General features: G+C 51.4%; 2 protein-coding genes across 9 annotated transcripts in view; both read left to right on the forward strand.

The window, feature by feature from the left end:
* Positions 1 to 3,990, forward strand: part of POU6F1 (POU class 6 homeobox 1) — a 35,375-nt gene extending 31,385 nt beyond the window's left edge. For 5 of the 6 annotated variants that reach the window (XM_030554569.1, XM_030554568.1, XM_030554570.1 and 2 more), the window contains one exon: positions 287 to 3,990. In XM_030554569.1, coding sequence (XP_030410429.1) covers positions 287 to 632 — 346 coding nt within the window. In that variant the 3' untranslated portion in view covers positions 633 to 3,990. The remainder of the gene's footprint in view (positions 1 to 286) is intronic. The other variant, XR_003999396.1, reaches the window with a different exon arrangement.
* A 3,952-nt stretch (positions 3,991 to 7,942) lies between these two features.
* Positions 7,943 to 16,635, forward strand: part of TFCP2 (transcription factor CP2) — a 42,085-nt gene continuing 33,392 nt past the window's right edge. For 2 of the 3 annotated variants that reach the window (XM_030554573.1, XM_030554574.1), the window contains exon 1: positions 7,947 to 8,492. In XM_030554573.1, coding sequence (XP_030410433.1) covers positions 8,371 to 8,492 — 122 coding nt within the window. In that variant the 5' untranslated portion in view covers positions 7,947 to 8,370. Of the gene's footprint in view, positions 8,493 to 16,635 lie in introns of all 3 variants that reach the window. The other variant, XM_030554575.1, reaches the window with a different exon arrangement.

Consider the following 16,635-nt stretch of genomic DNA (forward strand, 5'->3'; position numbering starts at 1 on the left):
AGAACTGGGAAAAGAACCCAGGAGTCCAGTCTCTTTTTGTGGATCCCCCAGAACCATGTGTCCATGCCTGTGTCCCATTTCAGAGTCCTCTTTTCTTACCAGCCTCTATTGTCGTGTTTGTTACTGTACCATCGGCGCATGGCCACGTAACCAGCTTGATCTTATGCCCCTTCCTCCACCCTTCCGCCTGAGCTTCTGGGGTCACTGCTGCTTCTGTCTGTGCCAGACCCCTGGTGCAGGGCGGGACCCTCACGCCTTCTCTCCCTCCCCGCTGCCCTGCCTGCAGGTTCGAGAAGCTGGACATCACTCCCAAGAGCGCCCAGAAGCTGAAGCCCGTGCTGGAGAAGTGGCTGAGCGAGGCCGAACTGCGGAACCAGGAAGGGCAGCAGAACCTGATGGAGTTCGTGGGCGGCGAGCCCTCCAAGAAACGCAAGCGCCGCACCTCCTTCACGCCCCAGGCCATCGAGGCCCTCAACGCCTACTTTGAGAAGAACGCCCTGCCCACCGGCCAGGAGATCACCGAGATCGCCAAGGAGCTCAACTACGACCGCGAGGTCGTCCGGGTCTGGTTCTGCAACCGCCGACAGACACTCAAAAACACTAGCAAACTCAATGTCTTTCAGATCCCCTAGGGGGGCAGGTGGGAGGGCAGAACCCTGCCCAGCCCAGCCCGGCCACCCCCAGGATCCTGCCATGAGCACTTTGTGACTAACTGTTCCCTAGGCCTTGTCCCTGCCCACCTTCCCCCCGCCCCACCAGCCCAGCTTTGCTGACTGCAGCCAGGCATTATTTTTCCACCCCCGTGTGCATATGTCCGCGCCCTTTGTCCTCACAGGATCTGACCATGTACACGTCGGACGTCGCAAGCCTAGCTCCTTCCTTCTGCTCCTGAGTGTAACATGTAGTGAGTGCCAGAGCTGCCGATGTGAGTGCCCCAAGGTAGCGTCAGGGCCTGCCAGGAGGCCGGTAGGAGCCGGGAACAGGCAGATGTGAAGCCTACTTCATTTCAATCCTTGTTTATTTCGTAACCCTGCCTGTCCTGTGTGAGACACAAGTTCTTGGTAGCTAACGGCATCAGGGCGGAGTAGCTTCATTTATATCCCCTCCCCTATGAGTACAAAGCACTATCCATCAAAAGACTTTGAAAGGAAGTTTCTGCGTATGATTAGCTGCTAGGGCTTGGGATCACCGCGTCGTTTAAAGAGCCAGTAGGTCGGTCCCTTACTAACCTCGTTTGCCAGGAGAAAACCAGCCACCTGCGTCCTGGCATCTCCCCTGCCACCCTTGGGAAATGGAAGGTTAAATTGCACTAAATGGGATTGTTTCTATAGGAAGAAATGGGCAGAACCGGCTGGGCCAGGCAGCTTCTTCACCAAAGTGAGGCCTCTAAAGGCGGACAGGGTATGAGCCCTTTCATTTGCTCCATCCTCTTTCTTTTTTTGCGTTGGCTCCTGTTGAAGTCGAGCGTTACCCCTTCCCCTGCTAGGGCTCGAGCCTGGGGATCTAAAGGCATGGGCCTCTGTTAGCTGGGAGGCATAAACCACTCTGAGTGGTCTCACCGGGAGAGGGGACCAAAGAGCCATGCCGTGGTGCCGGGGCTATACAAGGTACATTTTACTTTCCTCCTGCAGGGGTCTACGCTTGCCTTTTGAGCATAGCTTTTCTGAAGGGGATGATCTGGAAAATGAACGGATCGGACTCTTGCTCACTGCTGGAAGGGGGATAGGGAAGTAGGCGCAGTCCTCTCGGCTGTAAGAGGGGAGACCATCAGCTGATAGCTTTGTTGAATTGCCAAGTGAAGGGGGCCGACTCCAAGCCAGCAGCGCCAGCCTTCCTCCCCGTGGGAAAGCAGCCAGGCAAAGGACTCAGACTCTTCACAATGGAGACAAACCAGGCCCCGAGGCTGTGTGTGGAAGGAACAGCCTTCAGCTTTGAACTACAGAGTCCCTCCTTGTGCGGCTCAACAATCAGGGGACGCTCTCCAGGGGACGTCTATTCCTTCTTTACCGGCAGCCTTTCAGAGCATGGCGGACGTCGCCTGAGCGTGTCGTCCCCCGCCACCGCCTGTGTGGCATCATTGCAAAATGCGCAAGAGCCCAGCTCGCTGGCTGGATGCAGGGAGGTGGGATCCATCCCGAGATCACTCCCAGGTGCCCTCTTTCTAAGCTGGGTTCAGTGCAAAAGTGGAGGGAGCTGTGTGTATTAAGGTCCTCCAGGGAGGGTGGGACCAGCGTGTTCCTGTCTGTATATGCACTGTGTGTCTTTAACATAAGAAGGGAATGGGAGGTGTGTTTTGCTGTCTTGTGAAAGCCAAAATATATATATAGATAGAAATGATTTCACAATAATCCTTAACTGTAAACCCAGGAAAAGGTCCCATTCGGTGCTGCCTCATCTGCTTATCTTAAAGAGACAGTGCTGGTTGCCTCAGGCCTAAGCATTTAAAAACAAGGCCTAAATTTCAGTCCCAAAGTAGATCATCAGAAAGTAGCTTCTGTTGCTAAGTGGAGTGGGAGGTTCTGCATGCCTGCATGGCAATCAAGAGGTGGTATCAGACCCTGGCACAATTTAATCTGCAGCCAGGGGCCCACCTACGGGCTAGGAAAGCGTTAGATAGCCCAGTAGGATGAGAATCTGGTATAGGGGTCAGCTGGCCCTGTGCTTTATGGGAGCTCCCAGTGTCCCATAAAGCCCTCTTTATCCTAGAAGATATATGAGGGTTATGGGTCTGACATCCTGATCTCCAGGACACATCCCAGAGGCTAGTTGTTATTCCTAGGGGCATCTCAAGGGAATCTGTGTCTGTCCTAGTTCATCTCCCACCTTCCAAATGGCAGCGGGAGTGAGATTTCTGCTCCGGGAGGGTGGCACTGGGGGTTCAACGTAACTCACTGCCAGGCAAAATGTGTACACATCACATTGATTTGGGGACAGCCGACCTGGGCGGGATGGGGGCCAGTTGAGGGTTTTGCTGAACTGAAAAGCTGCTTCGGTTTTACCGCATTTTTATCGGGCAAAGATCTGCCCGCAGGCTGAACGGAGCGTGAGTGTCACTAGCCCAGGACCATGAGACTCAGCAGGGAGAGGAGGAACAGGGGAAAGACCAAGCTGATTAATTGGACAGTGGCTGCTGCCTCCACAAGCAGACCTCAGTCCCAACATCAGCAGGGCGATTCTGTTGTGCCATAGAATTTCTTGGCACCTTCCCCTTCCAATCAGGCTTTCGCTAGGATGTTTGGTTGGTCCCCTGCCCTGAGGTGATGCTGCTGTTCCCAAGATGTGACAAGCAAAGCTATCCGTTCCGTTGGCTGCCCGGTGGGTGGTGAGACCAATGCTACACAGGCGTTGCCGATTCCCCAAACCTCTGCTCTGAACGGCAGAACAGGGTGCTCGAGGGGCACGTCTGGATCTGTCCAAAGAAGGTTTCTTAGAGGGAGGGTTGTGGTTTTTTGTTTTTCAGGAAGTACCTTTCCGGATCTGCTGTCCCTCCACTTCTGTTTGGAATAGCTAGGGCAGGGTTGGCAGGCAGATTCCTCCCTAATCAAGGTGCTCCATCTCCCTCTCTCCCTGCCCTAAGAAATGAGTGTTTCAGTGATTTCCAGACATGGCCAGGGTGGGTGGGCAGGACTGGGAGCAAAAGCGGTTTCATACCATGGAGCAGGAGGTGGTTTATACGCCGCCGCCCCGGGTCAATCAGAATCCGACCCATTATTGCCAGTCCTGTGTCTCCAGCCTCCAATCTCCAGGGCTCCCCCCACATAGCCAGTCCTTATTGAGCGGGCCAGTCCCCCTGGCCTCGGTTAACGCCACTGCTCAGTTTCAAGAGAAGCTCTTGGATTTCACAGAGTGCCGTGTGAGGTGGTATATGTTGAACAAGGAGGGAGGGGAGGACTCCGTGGGAGTGGGGAGCCGTCTGGGGTCTGGCTGTCTTGCTCTGTTAGACTGATGCACTTGATGTAGTTGTGTGAAATAAACAGTATTTTTTCTTTTTCTTTTTTCACTTTCTTTTGTAAAAAATGTGTGAATGGTTTATTTATTTGTAGTCTCTGGAGAGGAGAAGGGGCATGAGACAGGCGGTCCAGGTGAGGGCTGCATGGAGCAACTTCCAGCCGTGCTGAAATGCTTCGGGATCTGACGGGCTGAGGTCATTGGTTCCTACCTGCTCGGCCCAGGGTGTGATGCTCAGCTCACTGAGACTCCTACCCTCTGGGCTAGCAGAAGGCAATTCCCATTTCAGCCAGCCAGTTGGTCAGGAAACCCATGAATGCTGAGTGAGTCCTCGGTCAACTTAGGGAGACAATCTCCATTCTCTCCTCTAACTCCTCAAGGAGTTAGACACACCATGTCCCTGTCTTCAGAGCACAATATGCCAGCTAAGAGCTCTCTAGACCCCTTCTGCTGAAGCATGGAATGGATTGGGTGGGTCACAGTCTTGTTCTTTTGTGTGTTGATCATAAGAATTACCAGTGGGAACAGACAGTGAGGGGTTTGTGTGTACCTATCTCCTCATTCTAGCTTAGCCAGGAGGCTCTGACCCCTCAACACATACACATACGGGTGCAAGAGAATGCCAAGGATGACAGATGTTTGGGATAAAATTGACAGCAGGAACACAGCTGCTTTTGTTGGGATGTATTAGGAAGACCCAAAGAGCCATAGTACCACAAACTTAAAGAAGCCAAGGGAGGGGCTAATTCTGGATTCAGAGCCTGCTGTCTAAAGGCAAAATGACCCTGAATTGCCTACCTGGAGGAGTGCTGGATTATTGCTGTTTCTGAAAAGCAAACAAAAAACACATATTTTGACAGAACAAGGAGTAATGGTCTCGAGTTGCAGTGGGGGAGGTTTAGGTTGGATATTAGGAAAAACTTTTTCACTAGGAGGGTGGTGAAGCACTGGAACGGGTTACTGAGGGAGGTGGTGGAATCTCCATCCTTAGAGGGTTTTTAAGGCTTAGCTTGACAAAGCCCTGGATGGGATGATTTAGTTGGGGTTGGTCCTGCTTTGAGGAGGGGGTTGGACTAGATACCTCCTGAGGTCCCTTCCAACCCTGATATTCTAGGATTCTAATGTAGATTTGAGGGTGAAATTTGACCTCCTAGTGCTGACAGACAGCAGGATGCCTATGCACCACTTAAATTCACTGAAAAAACAGGCCAGCGTTCCTCAGTTCCACCTGAGGGGAATTAATTTGCTGATCTTTCTGCCAGGGAAGGTGCCGCTGTGGTCCAGAGATGCACACGCAACATTGGAACAAACCAGGCAGCAGGATTTTGGAACCTGATTTTTTTATTTCTAAGTCCACTGATGATTTCTAAGCCCTTCTGACTGCAGGACCTGGTGGCCACCAGGTGGCATCGTTTCCCAAATCATACAGCAGCAAGTTGCATAATGGGTGTAAAATTAGGGCCCCATAAACACCAATTAGGAGAGGGGAAGATTTTGCACTTGCTCAATGTTCCATAGGCTAGGGGGCCACGGCCCAGCTACTTTTAAGCAGTGGTCCAGTACTAAATCAGTATGGCGGAGAGTTGCCTCCAGGAAATATCCGAACTGGTGCCACTGATTGAAAAGTTCAAGATGTTCTACCGTTAGGAACACAAAATGACTTCCCCGAAGCTGTTGGGAATAGGGCTCGGGCAGGGTGTAAGTAAAATAATATGTGCTAATCCTCTGCTGGCATCCGGATGAGAGAGGCGCAAGCCCATTTTTCTGAGAAGGATGCGGCCCAGAATATCAGGGAACCAATTCTGCAGGGAGCGAAACTTTTATTGTAAATAATGGAAAACCAGAGAGACAGGTTGAGAGTGGAGGGAAACTACGATCTGCTAATGTGAGCACATGACTGAATGTAAACGCTTTGGGCCAAGAAGTGTCTTTTTGCTCTGTGTTTGTACTGCACCTTGCACAGTGGGTCATAGTCCATGGCTCGGGCTCATAGTTAATAATAGGTAGGAATTTCCAATGCATATTAATTGTATTTTCTATAGGAAAATAATACAGATGGCGTTAATCATATGGCCCTCCAGTAGGGGCTGAAAACTGATTACTAATGTAAATAAGCCTGACCCCATTTCCAGTTGAGTTTTCATTGCAGCAGGGCTCTAGTCCACTTCCTAACAGCAGTGCAGGCCGCCATTGGAAATCCACCCTATGAAAACAAGCCCCCCACCCCAGCTTGAATCTCTCAGGGCTGAGGGTTCCTGGGAAAGAAACTGCCATCCAAACTGTAGGACAGCAGCCAGCCTCCCATAGTGATGGGAAGGCCGGGCTCCCTGTCTGCATGCTGAGGACTCTGTGGATGGAAGATTCTGTCTGTAGAATCTGGATGGAGTTTGGGAGCACTTTAGCCAAAGCCTGACTTTTCTCATTTGAGTTCTAGATCCACCTGAAAAGCACTTCTCAGCAGCCAGATCAGCTGGGATAGTTATGCACAAAGCCGGAGTTCTCCTCTGTTAGCTTCAAAGACTCAATTTGCTCCAGGGTCACCGTAAGACTGAATTGATTCACCTGCAAAGTTGGTGGGTCCAACTGGAAGGATTTTGTCACAGATTTGTACCAAGTTATTTTAATAAACTTGCTACATGTTTAGTTTTTCCAGCCCATTTGATGTGAAAACTCAGCTGCTGTTCAGTAATATTTATTGTAAAGCATGAAATAAGCATGTGAAATATTTGCCTTTGCTCCTCACTCAGAAACCCTCTATTATTCTTGGAGTCCCCCAGCGCCCTTTAGATCCCACCCTTGCACTTTCCCTTCCTGCCAACGCTCCTCAATCCAACCTGCAGCCCCCTGCTATCCCCACCCTGGGTTTATCACCCTGAACAATTCTGCCAATGCCCTGCAATCCCAATCCCCACCCCGCCACTATCTCTGCCCCTCCCGCCAGGTCTGCCACTGCTCTCAGAGTCCCCCTGCCATTATCCTGTCCCCTAGGTTCCAGGCTGAGTCCGCCCCCAACTCAGCGCACTTATTGGCCAGGGACAGGAATCGAACCCGTAACACTCAGAGGAGCTGGCCGAAGCCATGTCCCAGAAATGTAGAGGGAGGAGAATCCGGACCGTACCACGCTGAGCGGCTCCTGCGTCTTTACCCCGCTAGTCCCGCCCCGTCCGGAGCCCTCAGCCTATCGCAACGGCGCTGCCGAGGCGACGGGCCCGCCGGTGAGCAGTGGTTGGCTGGCTCTTCGTTTCGCGTCTGGAGGGGTCCGGGCGCCGCCATTGGCCGCGAGTGAGTGAGGGGGCGGGGCTTGTTCCCGGCTGGGCTGGAACAGGGGTCTGCGGCGCTGCTGGCGCCTCCATATTGCGGGGCCGAGCGAGGAGGTGGCGGGGTCGGGAGTTGCGCTCGGGGCCGGGCAGCCGAGGGACCCTGAGTGCTGCTGAGCGGGAAGGGGGAGGGGCTGTCCCCTGTGGGGGGCTCTGGGCGAGGGGATCCCTGGGGGGTGCTATCCCCTGGGGGGGCTCTGCGCGAGGGGGTCCCTGGGGGGGCTCTGCGCGAGGGGGTCCCTGGGGGGTGCTGTCCCCTGGGGGGGGCTCTGGGCGAGGGGGTCCCTGGGGGGTGCTGTCCCCTGGGGGGGGCTCTGGGCGAGGGGGTCCCTGGGGGGGGGTGCTGTCCCCTGGGGGGGGCTCTGGGCGAGGGGGTCCCTGGGGGGTGCTGTCCACAGGGAAGGGGGGGACTCTGGGTGAGGGGGTCCCCTGAGAGGGGGGACTCTGGGTGAGGGGGTTACCTGGGGGGGGTGCTGTCCCCTGAGAGGGGGGACTCTGGGTGAGGGGGTCCCCTGAGAGGGGGGACTCTGGGTGAGGGGGTTACCTGGGGGGGGTGCTGTCCCCTGAGAGGGGGGACTCTGGGCGAGGGGGTCCCCTGAGAGGGGGGACTCTGGGTGAGGGGGTGACCTGGGGGGGTGCTGTCCCCTGAGAGGGGGGACTCTGGGTGAGGGGGTTACCTGGGGGGGTGCTGTCCCCTGGGACGGGGGGGACTCTGTGTGTTGGGGTTCCTAGAGGTTAGTATCCCCTGGAAGGGGGGGACTCTGGTTCTCAAGGTCCCTGGGGGCTGGGGGAGTAGTGGCCCTGGAAAGAGAGTCTATGGGTGTTCGGGTCCCAGGGAGATAGTGTCCCTTGGAAGGGGGTGATTGTGTGTTGAGTCCCCTGGGAGTTGGAAATTGTGGGTCCCTGGTGGGGTGGCATCCCGTGGAGGGGCACTCCCTTGGTATTGGGGTCCCATAGGGGGAGATTGTGGGTATTGTATGTGCCTGGGGTGTATCTCCTGGAAGGGGTGCCTCAGTAGTGAGTACCCTGCTTCCCACTGATCTCTGGGTGTGTGTGTGGGGGGTACATTTGCGGCGGGGCCTGAGCCCCAAGCCACTGGGTGAGGATGGCGTGGGCTCTGAAGCTGCCACTGGCGGATGAGGTGATCGAATCGGGGCTGGTGCAAGATTTCGATGCCAGCCTCTCGGGCATTGGCCAGGAGCTGGGCGCTGGTGCCTACAGCATGAGGTAGGTGAGATCCTCCTGTACATCTTGTCGTACACGGTGAATTGAGAAGAGTGATGAGAGTAGAATATGGAGATTGTGATTGGACTATCACGGGCTGGGAGACTGCAGAGTCCAGGAATACTCGGATATTGCATGGAGGTCGAAAGAACAGACAGCACAGTGTATCACAGGTGTTGCATTTAGTGGCAGATAACTTTCTGGTGGGCTGATTGAAGCCATCGCTAGGTTAGAGCAGATCAAGGGGTCATGTAGTGCATGTATCTGGTTTTCAGTAGTGATCTGTACCAAGTAATGGGGGCACACCTTCCCCCCTGTTTGCTCTGCGTGCTGCATTTGTGAAAGATGAAGTGAAACCAGTGGGAGGGAGATTTGGACAGCAGTATAAAACCCAAAGATAAGGTAGAATTTAGAAATAAGATGAAAGTGTGTCACTCCCTGCATGAAGCTGGCCTGAGAAGTTAGCGATTGCTGGGAGCCAGAGTTAAAATTCAGCAGCAGAACTCAATAGGCGAGATGGATAATTTTATGAGTTTTGTAAATCCTAAAATGGGAGTAAGGGGGACTCTGTGCTTGAGTCTAAACTCAGGGTCAGGAAGGATTTGCAACACTTGCCCTTCCTCCCCTCATGTTCAGTGTTGCACAGCTGGTTAGCTTTGAGGCAGTTGATTTAGTTGGGGATTGGTCCTGCTTTGAGCAGAGGGTTGGACTAGATGACCTCCTGAGGTCCCTTCCAACCCTGATATTCTGTGATTCAGTTCACCTGCCTCTAAAAATATCAGGTATTGGCCATGGTGGAAGGCAGGTTCCCAGGTGGCATGGACTGTTCAGCTGATATAGTGAATCCATTCCTCTGAAATCTGGCCTGCTGTCAGGTTAGGCTATGTCTATGCGTACACAGCTGCTGTACTGTACCACTACGTCTGGGGAACACATCTGGGGAAGATGCTATATACGAACTGGAGAGAGCTTTTCCATTGGCATAAACAAACCACCTCAGCGAGCAGCATAAACTGTGTTAGTGAAAGAAGCTTTCTCACCAACATAGCACTGTGCACACGAATGCTTATGTCAATCTAATTTATGTTGCTCTGGGGGATGGAATATTCACACCTCTGAGCAGTGCAAGTTTTGCCCTAGTGTAGATATAGTCTAAATCCTGTGCCTCCCACCTGTTGCTGGTTAGGAGAGCCTGTTCCATGCTTCTTTGTTCTGTACTCCCTCAACGAATTAGGCCAAGAGCATCTCTTCCTTAATCTTGCCCTGAATAATCGCCCCCAAGGCGTAGGAGAAGCACCTTCAGCTCTCTGATCTGAGCGCAGGCATCAGTATCTTAAAACTTTAATTCAAGAAGGATGTTGATGAAGTGGAGACGGTTCAGAGAAGAGCCATGAAAATGATTAAAGGATTAGAAAACCTGCCTTAGGGTTGGTCTATGCAGGAAAATTACATTAGCATGGCTATATCTCTTGAGGTGTGAAAAATTCACACCCCTGAGGGATGTAACCTCTCAGTGTAGACAGGGCTGGGTTGACAGAAGAATTCTTCTGTTGATGTAGCTGCCAGCTCTCGGAAACCTTCCCATTGGTGTAGGTATAGTGACAGACTCAAAGAACTCATTCTGTTTCGCTTAACAAAGAAGAGGTTGAAGAGTGACTTGATACAGCCTATAAGTATCTACATGGGGAACAAATATTTAATAATGGGCTCTTCGGTCTAGCAAAGAAGAGTCTAATACGGTCCAGTGGCTGGAAGCTGAAGTTGGCCACGTTCAGACTGGAAATATTGTGTAAAATTTTGACAGTGAGGCTAATTAATCACTAGAACCATTTACCGAGGGTTGTGGTGGAATTCTCCATCACTGATCATTTTTAAAGCAAGAGTGGATGTTTTTCTGTGCCTTGTGTTGTGCAGGAGGTCTGACTAATTGCAGTGTTCCTTTCTGGCCTTGGAATTTGCGCAGCTCTGAAATTCTGGCTTTCTTCCTTTCTGTGGCCTTGGGGGAAGTCTCTTTCCCTACGTTACAGTGGGGGCTGGGATGGAGTTTAAGGATCATTTGTTTAATATTAAAGTGCCTAATTAATACTTGCATTAAAATAGTGACCAACAGCCCTGCTCAGGATCAGGACCTCATTGTGTTAGACACTCTACTGACATATCATTGCTTAGAGTTTGTGTTAACCCACTGCTGAGTGTCTCATTGGTCCCTCTCTCTACTTGATCTGCAGGGGATAAGAGACTCACAGCCCCAGCTAAGATATAGTAGCTCATGCTTTCAGCTCTGGACGTCCTCCGTTCAATCTCTGGTGTGGTGGTGATCATCCTTGCAATCAAAGATGACGTATGACATGCAGCATCAGGGGAGGAGGGATAAATCAGATAGAATTTTATAGACATATAAGTTGACAGCCCAATGTTTCCCCTCCCGTGCCCAATAATTCAAATATATGAAGTACCACCTATGTCCCTTTGTCTCTCCTGCCGTTATTGACTGGCTGACTTGATGTGGCCTTGGGAGGTGATCTGAAGATGAGGAGAGCGGTGGCCTCACTTGTTGGGAAGGCATAATACTTGATAAAGTGCTTTGAGATCTACAGATGAAAAGTGCTGCGTCAGAGCTAGTATCGCATCATGGATAAGGGGTGATATGGAAGAAGAAGCAAATGAGGCTGACTTTTTTTGGCCAAGTGGAGGAGGTGGGTAGGGGGACAATACAGTAAGGCATGGTAGGGAGGCGCAGAACCGTGAAGGGCCTTGATGATGAGCTTGGTGATGGAATAGAGGGAGTCATTGGAGAGGTTTAGTTAAGGGAGTGATGTAGTCAGTGTGATGGGAAAAGAGGCATTCTAGAAATCTTAGGCCTTGGCTACACTCACACTTTACAGCGCTGCAACTGGGGTGTGAAAAAACACCCCCCTGAGCGCTGCAAGATACAGCACTGTAAAGCGTCAGTGTAATCAGGGCAGCAGCGTTGGGAGCGTGGCTCCCAGCGCTGCACGCTACACCCGTAAGGGATGTGGTTTACATGCAGCGCTGGGAGAGCTCTCTCCCAGTGCTGTCGCTCTGACTACACTCACACTTCAAAGCGCTGCCGGGGCAGCGCTTTGAAATTCCAAATGTAGCCATACCCTTAGGGTTGGTCTGCATGAGAAAGTCACACTAGTTTAACTTAAGGTGTGATTTCTGTTTTTATTTTAAACTGGTGCAGAAGTGTGTATGGACACTCCTGTTTCAACTGAAACCAGGCTTATTTCGGTCAATCCTAATCAACTGAAGCCGAATCAAAACGAAGCTGGTTTGAAATACAATGGAGGGGAGGGGTCCAAGATGTCTCTTGATTACAGACAGGAGTGAGTGGGAGGATGATGGAATTGCCAGCAGTGATGAGGAGGCAGCTTGGCAGGAAAGTTCAGGAGTTTGGCTAACTTAAACTTAACATCTAGGATGGGATGTTGGAGAGACAGGCCAAGGGGTGGAGTAGGGTGGAGGGAGATGGGTCAGGACTGGAGAGGTAGATATGAGTCACCTGTGGGAAGATGATAATCAAAACTGTCAGTGAAAGCAATTTCCCAGAGGGCGGGCGTAATGGGAGATGAGTGGGCCAAGGATGAAGCCCTGTGGAAACACTGCCCATAAAAGTGACAAAAAATGAAGCTGGTCATTTGAATGTGGCCCTGAAGGGCTAATCAGAGAGATGAGAGGAGAAGACAGGACAAGATTTAAAGGACATGTGTGATCAATGGTGTCATAAGCAGCAGGGAACTGAAGGAGGTTGAGAGTGGAGCAGGAGCAGGAAATTTGATGAGAGCAGTTTTGGAGAGGTGAAGACGGAGGAAGCCAGACTGGCAGGACACTCAGGATAGAGTTTGAGGAGAGGAATGTGAAGTGGAGAAAGATGGGGCAGTAATTGGCAGTGTTTCAAGGACATGTTTGTATTTTGGGGAGAACTGGCCAGAAGAGAACAAAAGATTGCGAGGGAGGGAGGCGGGGGAAGCAAACTTTTTTTTTTTCTCCAGGAAGAGCTGCTCCCAGGATAGGTTGACATGAAACTTCACCACCAGTAAGTTGTTGCAATCATAATGCCAGCATTTGGGTAGAGGTGCACTGTGAAAAGTTCAAGCAGGAGACACATAAGGTGGAGTTTGAAATGTGCTAAAAGTTAAATGACGTTTCCTGGAGGAGGAGATGTGCAAATGTCAAGGTGTTAACACTTTCAATGCAACAGGCTCACCTTAATCTAAAGCTGTGTCTACACTGCAGTTATGTCGGCATAATTAGCTTGTGCCTCATGTTTGATCCTGGGGCTGCTTTTACTTGTCCCAAGGTCAGCCTTCCCATTTATGGGACTCAAGATCCCAGAAAGGTGGCAAATCAGGCCACAAGTTACTTCCCTCTTAGCTGTTATCAGAGGAGTCTGGCAAAAAAGTGTTTTCTTTTGTTCCAGGTCCACTATCAGAGGAGGCAGTGGGGTCAGCTAGGCAGAGATTGTAGGGGATGGTGACCCCCTAACAAGCAGCCTTAGTTTGGGTCAGCCCTAAGGACAAACAAGGAGGTTTTAACATGCTTTAGCTTGGTTTGGGGTTTCCTGCTGCTAACTCCCAGAAGCTGTATGGTGCAGGGGCTGATGAGGTGTTAGGTGAGAGAGGGATAGCTCAGTGGTTTGAGCATTGGCCTGCTAAACCCAGGATTGTGAATTTAATCCTTGAGGTGGGCACTTAGGGATCTGGGGCAAAAAATCAGTACTTGGTCCTGCTCTTGAAGGCAAGGGGCTGGACTCGATGACCTTTTGGGGTCCCTTCCAGTTCTATGAGATAGGTATATCTCCATATATTAATTTATATTGCTCAGGAGTGCGAATAACCCCCTCCAAGTGACATAAATTACACTGACATAAGCACTGGTGTGGCCAGCACCATGTTGGCGGGAGAAACTCTTCTGTAACTACCGCCGCTCTTGGAGATGGTTTTATTACGCTGACAGGAGAACTCTCGCCTGTCAGCATAGAGCGTCTTCACCAGACATGCTGCAGCGTCACATCTACATCAGTGCAGCTGCAGCACCGCGTGTGTTGATATGCCCTTAATTCAGTGGTTCTCAACCCGTGGCCAGTGTGCCGCTTGTGGCCCAGTCAGCGCACAGCTGCAGCCCATGTGACATCCTCAGGTCCATACTGGTAGTATGTATATTGTGTGGATGTAGCCCGCGTAACACACACCCCTCATGTGCAGCCCACAATGGTAAATAGGTGCCTTAGTCCATTGTCAATAAGAAGTGAAGAGCTTCCTGTTACTTCATCTCCTTTAGGGGACAGAGGATGTTAAATAGCAGCTGTTATTGTTCAGGCCTGGTCTTTTATTTAACCAGTTGATAGGGACAGCTAGCACTTTCACCCAGGTGCCTCTAAGTGTATGACTGAGACTACTATCAAGGCTATGCAACATCAACTTATTCTTGTACCCTGTTTTTTGTGCAAATGGTACCTGCTCTGACTCACGCATCTGGGGGCTTGTCTACATCAGAAAGTTGCAGCGCTGGTGAGGGAGTTACAGCGCTGCAACTTTGAAGGTGTACACATCTGCAGGGCACCACCAGCGCTGCAACTCCCTGTTTGCAGCGCTGGCCGTACTCCCGTTTTGTCTCGGGTGTAGAGGATCCAGCGCTGGTGATCCAGCGCTGGTAATCCAATGTAGACAGTTACCAGCGCTTTTCTTGACCTCCGTGGAAGGAGGAAGCCTCTGGTAATCAAGCTGGTTTCCTTTCCCGGTTTGCTCTCTCGGTCCCGGAGCCACCCAGCAAACCGCAGGGAAGGAGACCTGCTTGCTCGGGGTTCCGGGACCGAGAGAGCAAACCGGGAACGCCGCGGTTTGCTCTCTCGGTCCCGGAGCCAGCCAGCAAACCGCAGGGAAGGAGACCTGCTTGCTCGGGGTTCCGGGACCGAGAGAGCAAACCGGGAACGCCGCGGTTTGCTCTCTCGGTCCCGGAGCCAGCCAGCAAACCGCAGGGAAGGAGACCTGCTTGCTCGGGGTTCCGGGACCGAGAGAGCAAACCGCGGCGAAGCTGGTCTCCTTCCCCGGCTTGCTCTCTCGGTCCCGGAACCCCGAGCAAGCAGGTCTCCTTCCCCGCGGTTTGCTGGCTGGCTCCGGGACCGAGAGAGCAAACCGCGGCGTTCCCGGTTTGCTCTCTCGGTCCCGGAACCCCGAGCAAGCAGGTCTCCTTCCCCGCGGTTTGCTGGCTGGCTCCGGGACCGAGAGAGCAAACCGCGGCGTTCCCGGTTTGCTCTCTCGGTCCCGGAACCCCGAGCAAGCAGGTCTCCTTCCCCGCGGTTTGCTGGCTGGCTCCGGGACCGAGAGAGCAAACCACGGCGAAGCTGGTTTCCTTTCCCGGTTTGCTCTCTCGGTCCCGGAACCCCCCTTGAAGCCGCCCAACAGCGCTGCAGTGTGGCCACATCTAACACCACTTGCAGCGCTGGTTGCTGTAAGTGTGGCCACTCTGCAGCGCTGGCCCTATACAGCTGTACTAATACAGCTGTAACAACCAGCGCTGCAAAATTTTAGATGTAGACATGGCCTGGGACAGTGTCCTGTTTATCATATATAACTCTTAAATCCAACTCCTTTAACTATCTTACTGATAACACTTTCAAATATTAAAATTAGATTGTAAGCTCTTTGGCACAGGGATGGTCTTTGTTCTGTTTTTACAGCGCGTGGTGTAATGGGGTTCTTATCCATGGCTGCAGGTCTTAGGTGCTACCACAATTTCCCCCCCCCCCTCAAAAAACAAAACAAAACAAAAACCTTAAAGTAGTAACATTAGCTGGTATGTGTGGCTTTTTATTTATTTATTTAAATTATTTTGTATTCCTATAGTGCCTACAGACCCCAATCCAGGCTCCGGACCCCGTTGAGATATTGGCTAGATAGGTACATAACTGAAAGATGCTTCCTGACCCAAAGAGCTTAGGAGCAAAGTCATGATGCAACATCAAGGGGCATTCAACAGACAGACATGGAACGCAAAGCAAACAGATGATTTGTGATTGATGTAATAAGCAGCAGTTACAGCACACCCGCTTTCCTAGCTGTTGTCAAGTGTTTCAGAGCTAGATGGCCTGTCCTTTTTCTGAGAGGAAATGCAAGCAGTGAAATAGACAGGTTAGTTTTGCTGTAGCTCTTTGCCATAAGTTTGGGCTTCAGAGTTCCAAACTAACACTTCACTTATTTTATTTTTGCAAAAATGCTAGGTCTGAGCTATCTATCATTGTTTAGTTTTCAGAGTGACTGAGAGGGAGAGAAATGGAGAGGTGTTAGCAAACAGCAAGGAGATGTTTCCAGCTAAAACTTGAAGTGAGACCAAGAGATGCAGGAAACCTGTTCTAAGTGGCAGGAATGTTCTGGCACCAACACTCCCCAGCAGTGGGCAAGGAAGGCCGAGCCTAGATAGCTGGTGGAGGTGGACAAGATGGCGGGGCAAGAGGCCTGACTTCATTGCCCTGCATCCTGTGTTACCATTTGCACCAGTGCAAAGTGCTACTGATCTGACTTGGTAATGTCTTACACGTCAGTGATGGAAATGATGGTACAAGGTGTGGGGCAGTGAAGAATTGGGCTGAGGTCTGTGAAGTCAGCTGAGCAAGTGCACAGAGGATTTTAAGAATGACACAGGCTTTGAGCTGGCTCTGGGAACAAACAGCCAGCCTGGAGAGAACTGGGAGTAACTGGCTTATATATCATACTTGTCAGAGGGTGGGCAGCAGCATATCTTGCCCATATTGAAAGTGGATCATTGTCTTATCCTCCTTCAGATAGTGGGCTTGATAGGATGATTCCCACCCTCCCATCTAGGATGGAATGTAAATGGCTAGTCTGAATTGTAGACAAATTAGAGGTGTCCACAAGAACAGAGAATTCCAGCATTACAGGATCAGGTCTGACAATGTCCATATGAAATGCAGCATGGTCCAATGGATAGAATGCTGGCCTGGGAGCTGGGTTCTGGTTTTGGCCCCACTACTAACTTGCAGTACGACCTTGGAAAAGTCACTTCCCTTCTCTGGGCCTCTTTTTCTTCTCCCACCCCCTGTCTATCTTATCTATTTAAATTGTAAAAATCTTGAGGCAGAGATTCTCCCCCACTGTGAGTTTGT

The sequence above is a fragment of the Gopherus evgoodei genome, chromosome 3, assembly GCF_007399415.2.
Source record: "Gopherus evgoodei ecotype Sinaloan lineage chromosome 3, rGopEvg1_v1.p, whole genome shotgun sequence".
Lineage (NCBI taxonomy): Eukaryota > Metazoa > Chordata > Testudines > Testudinidae > Gopherus > Gopherus evgoodei.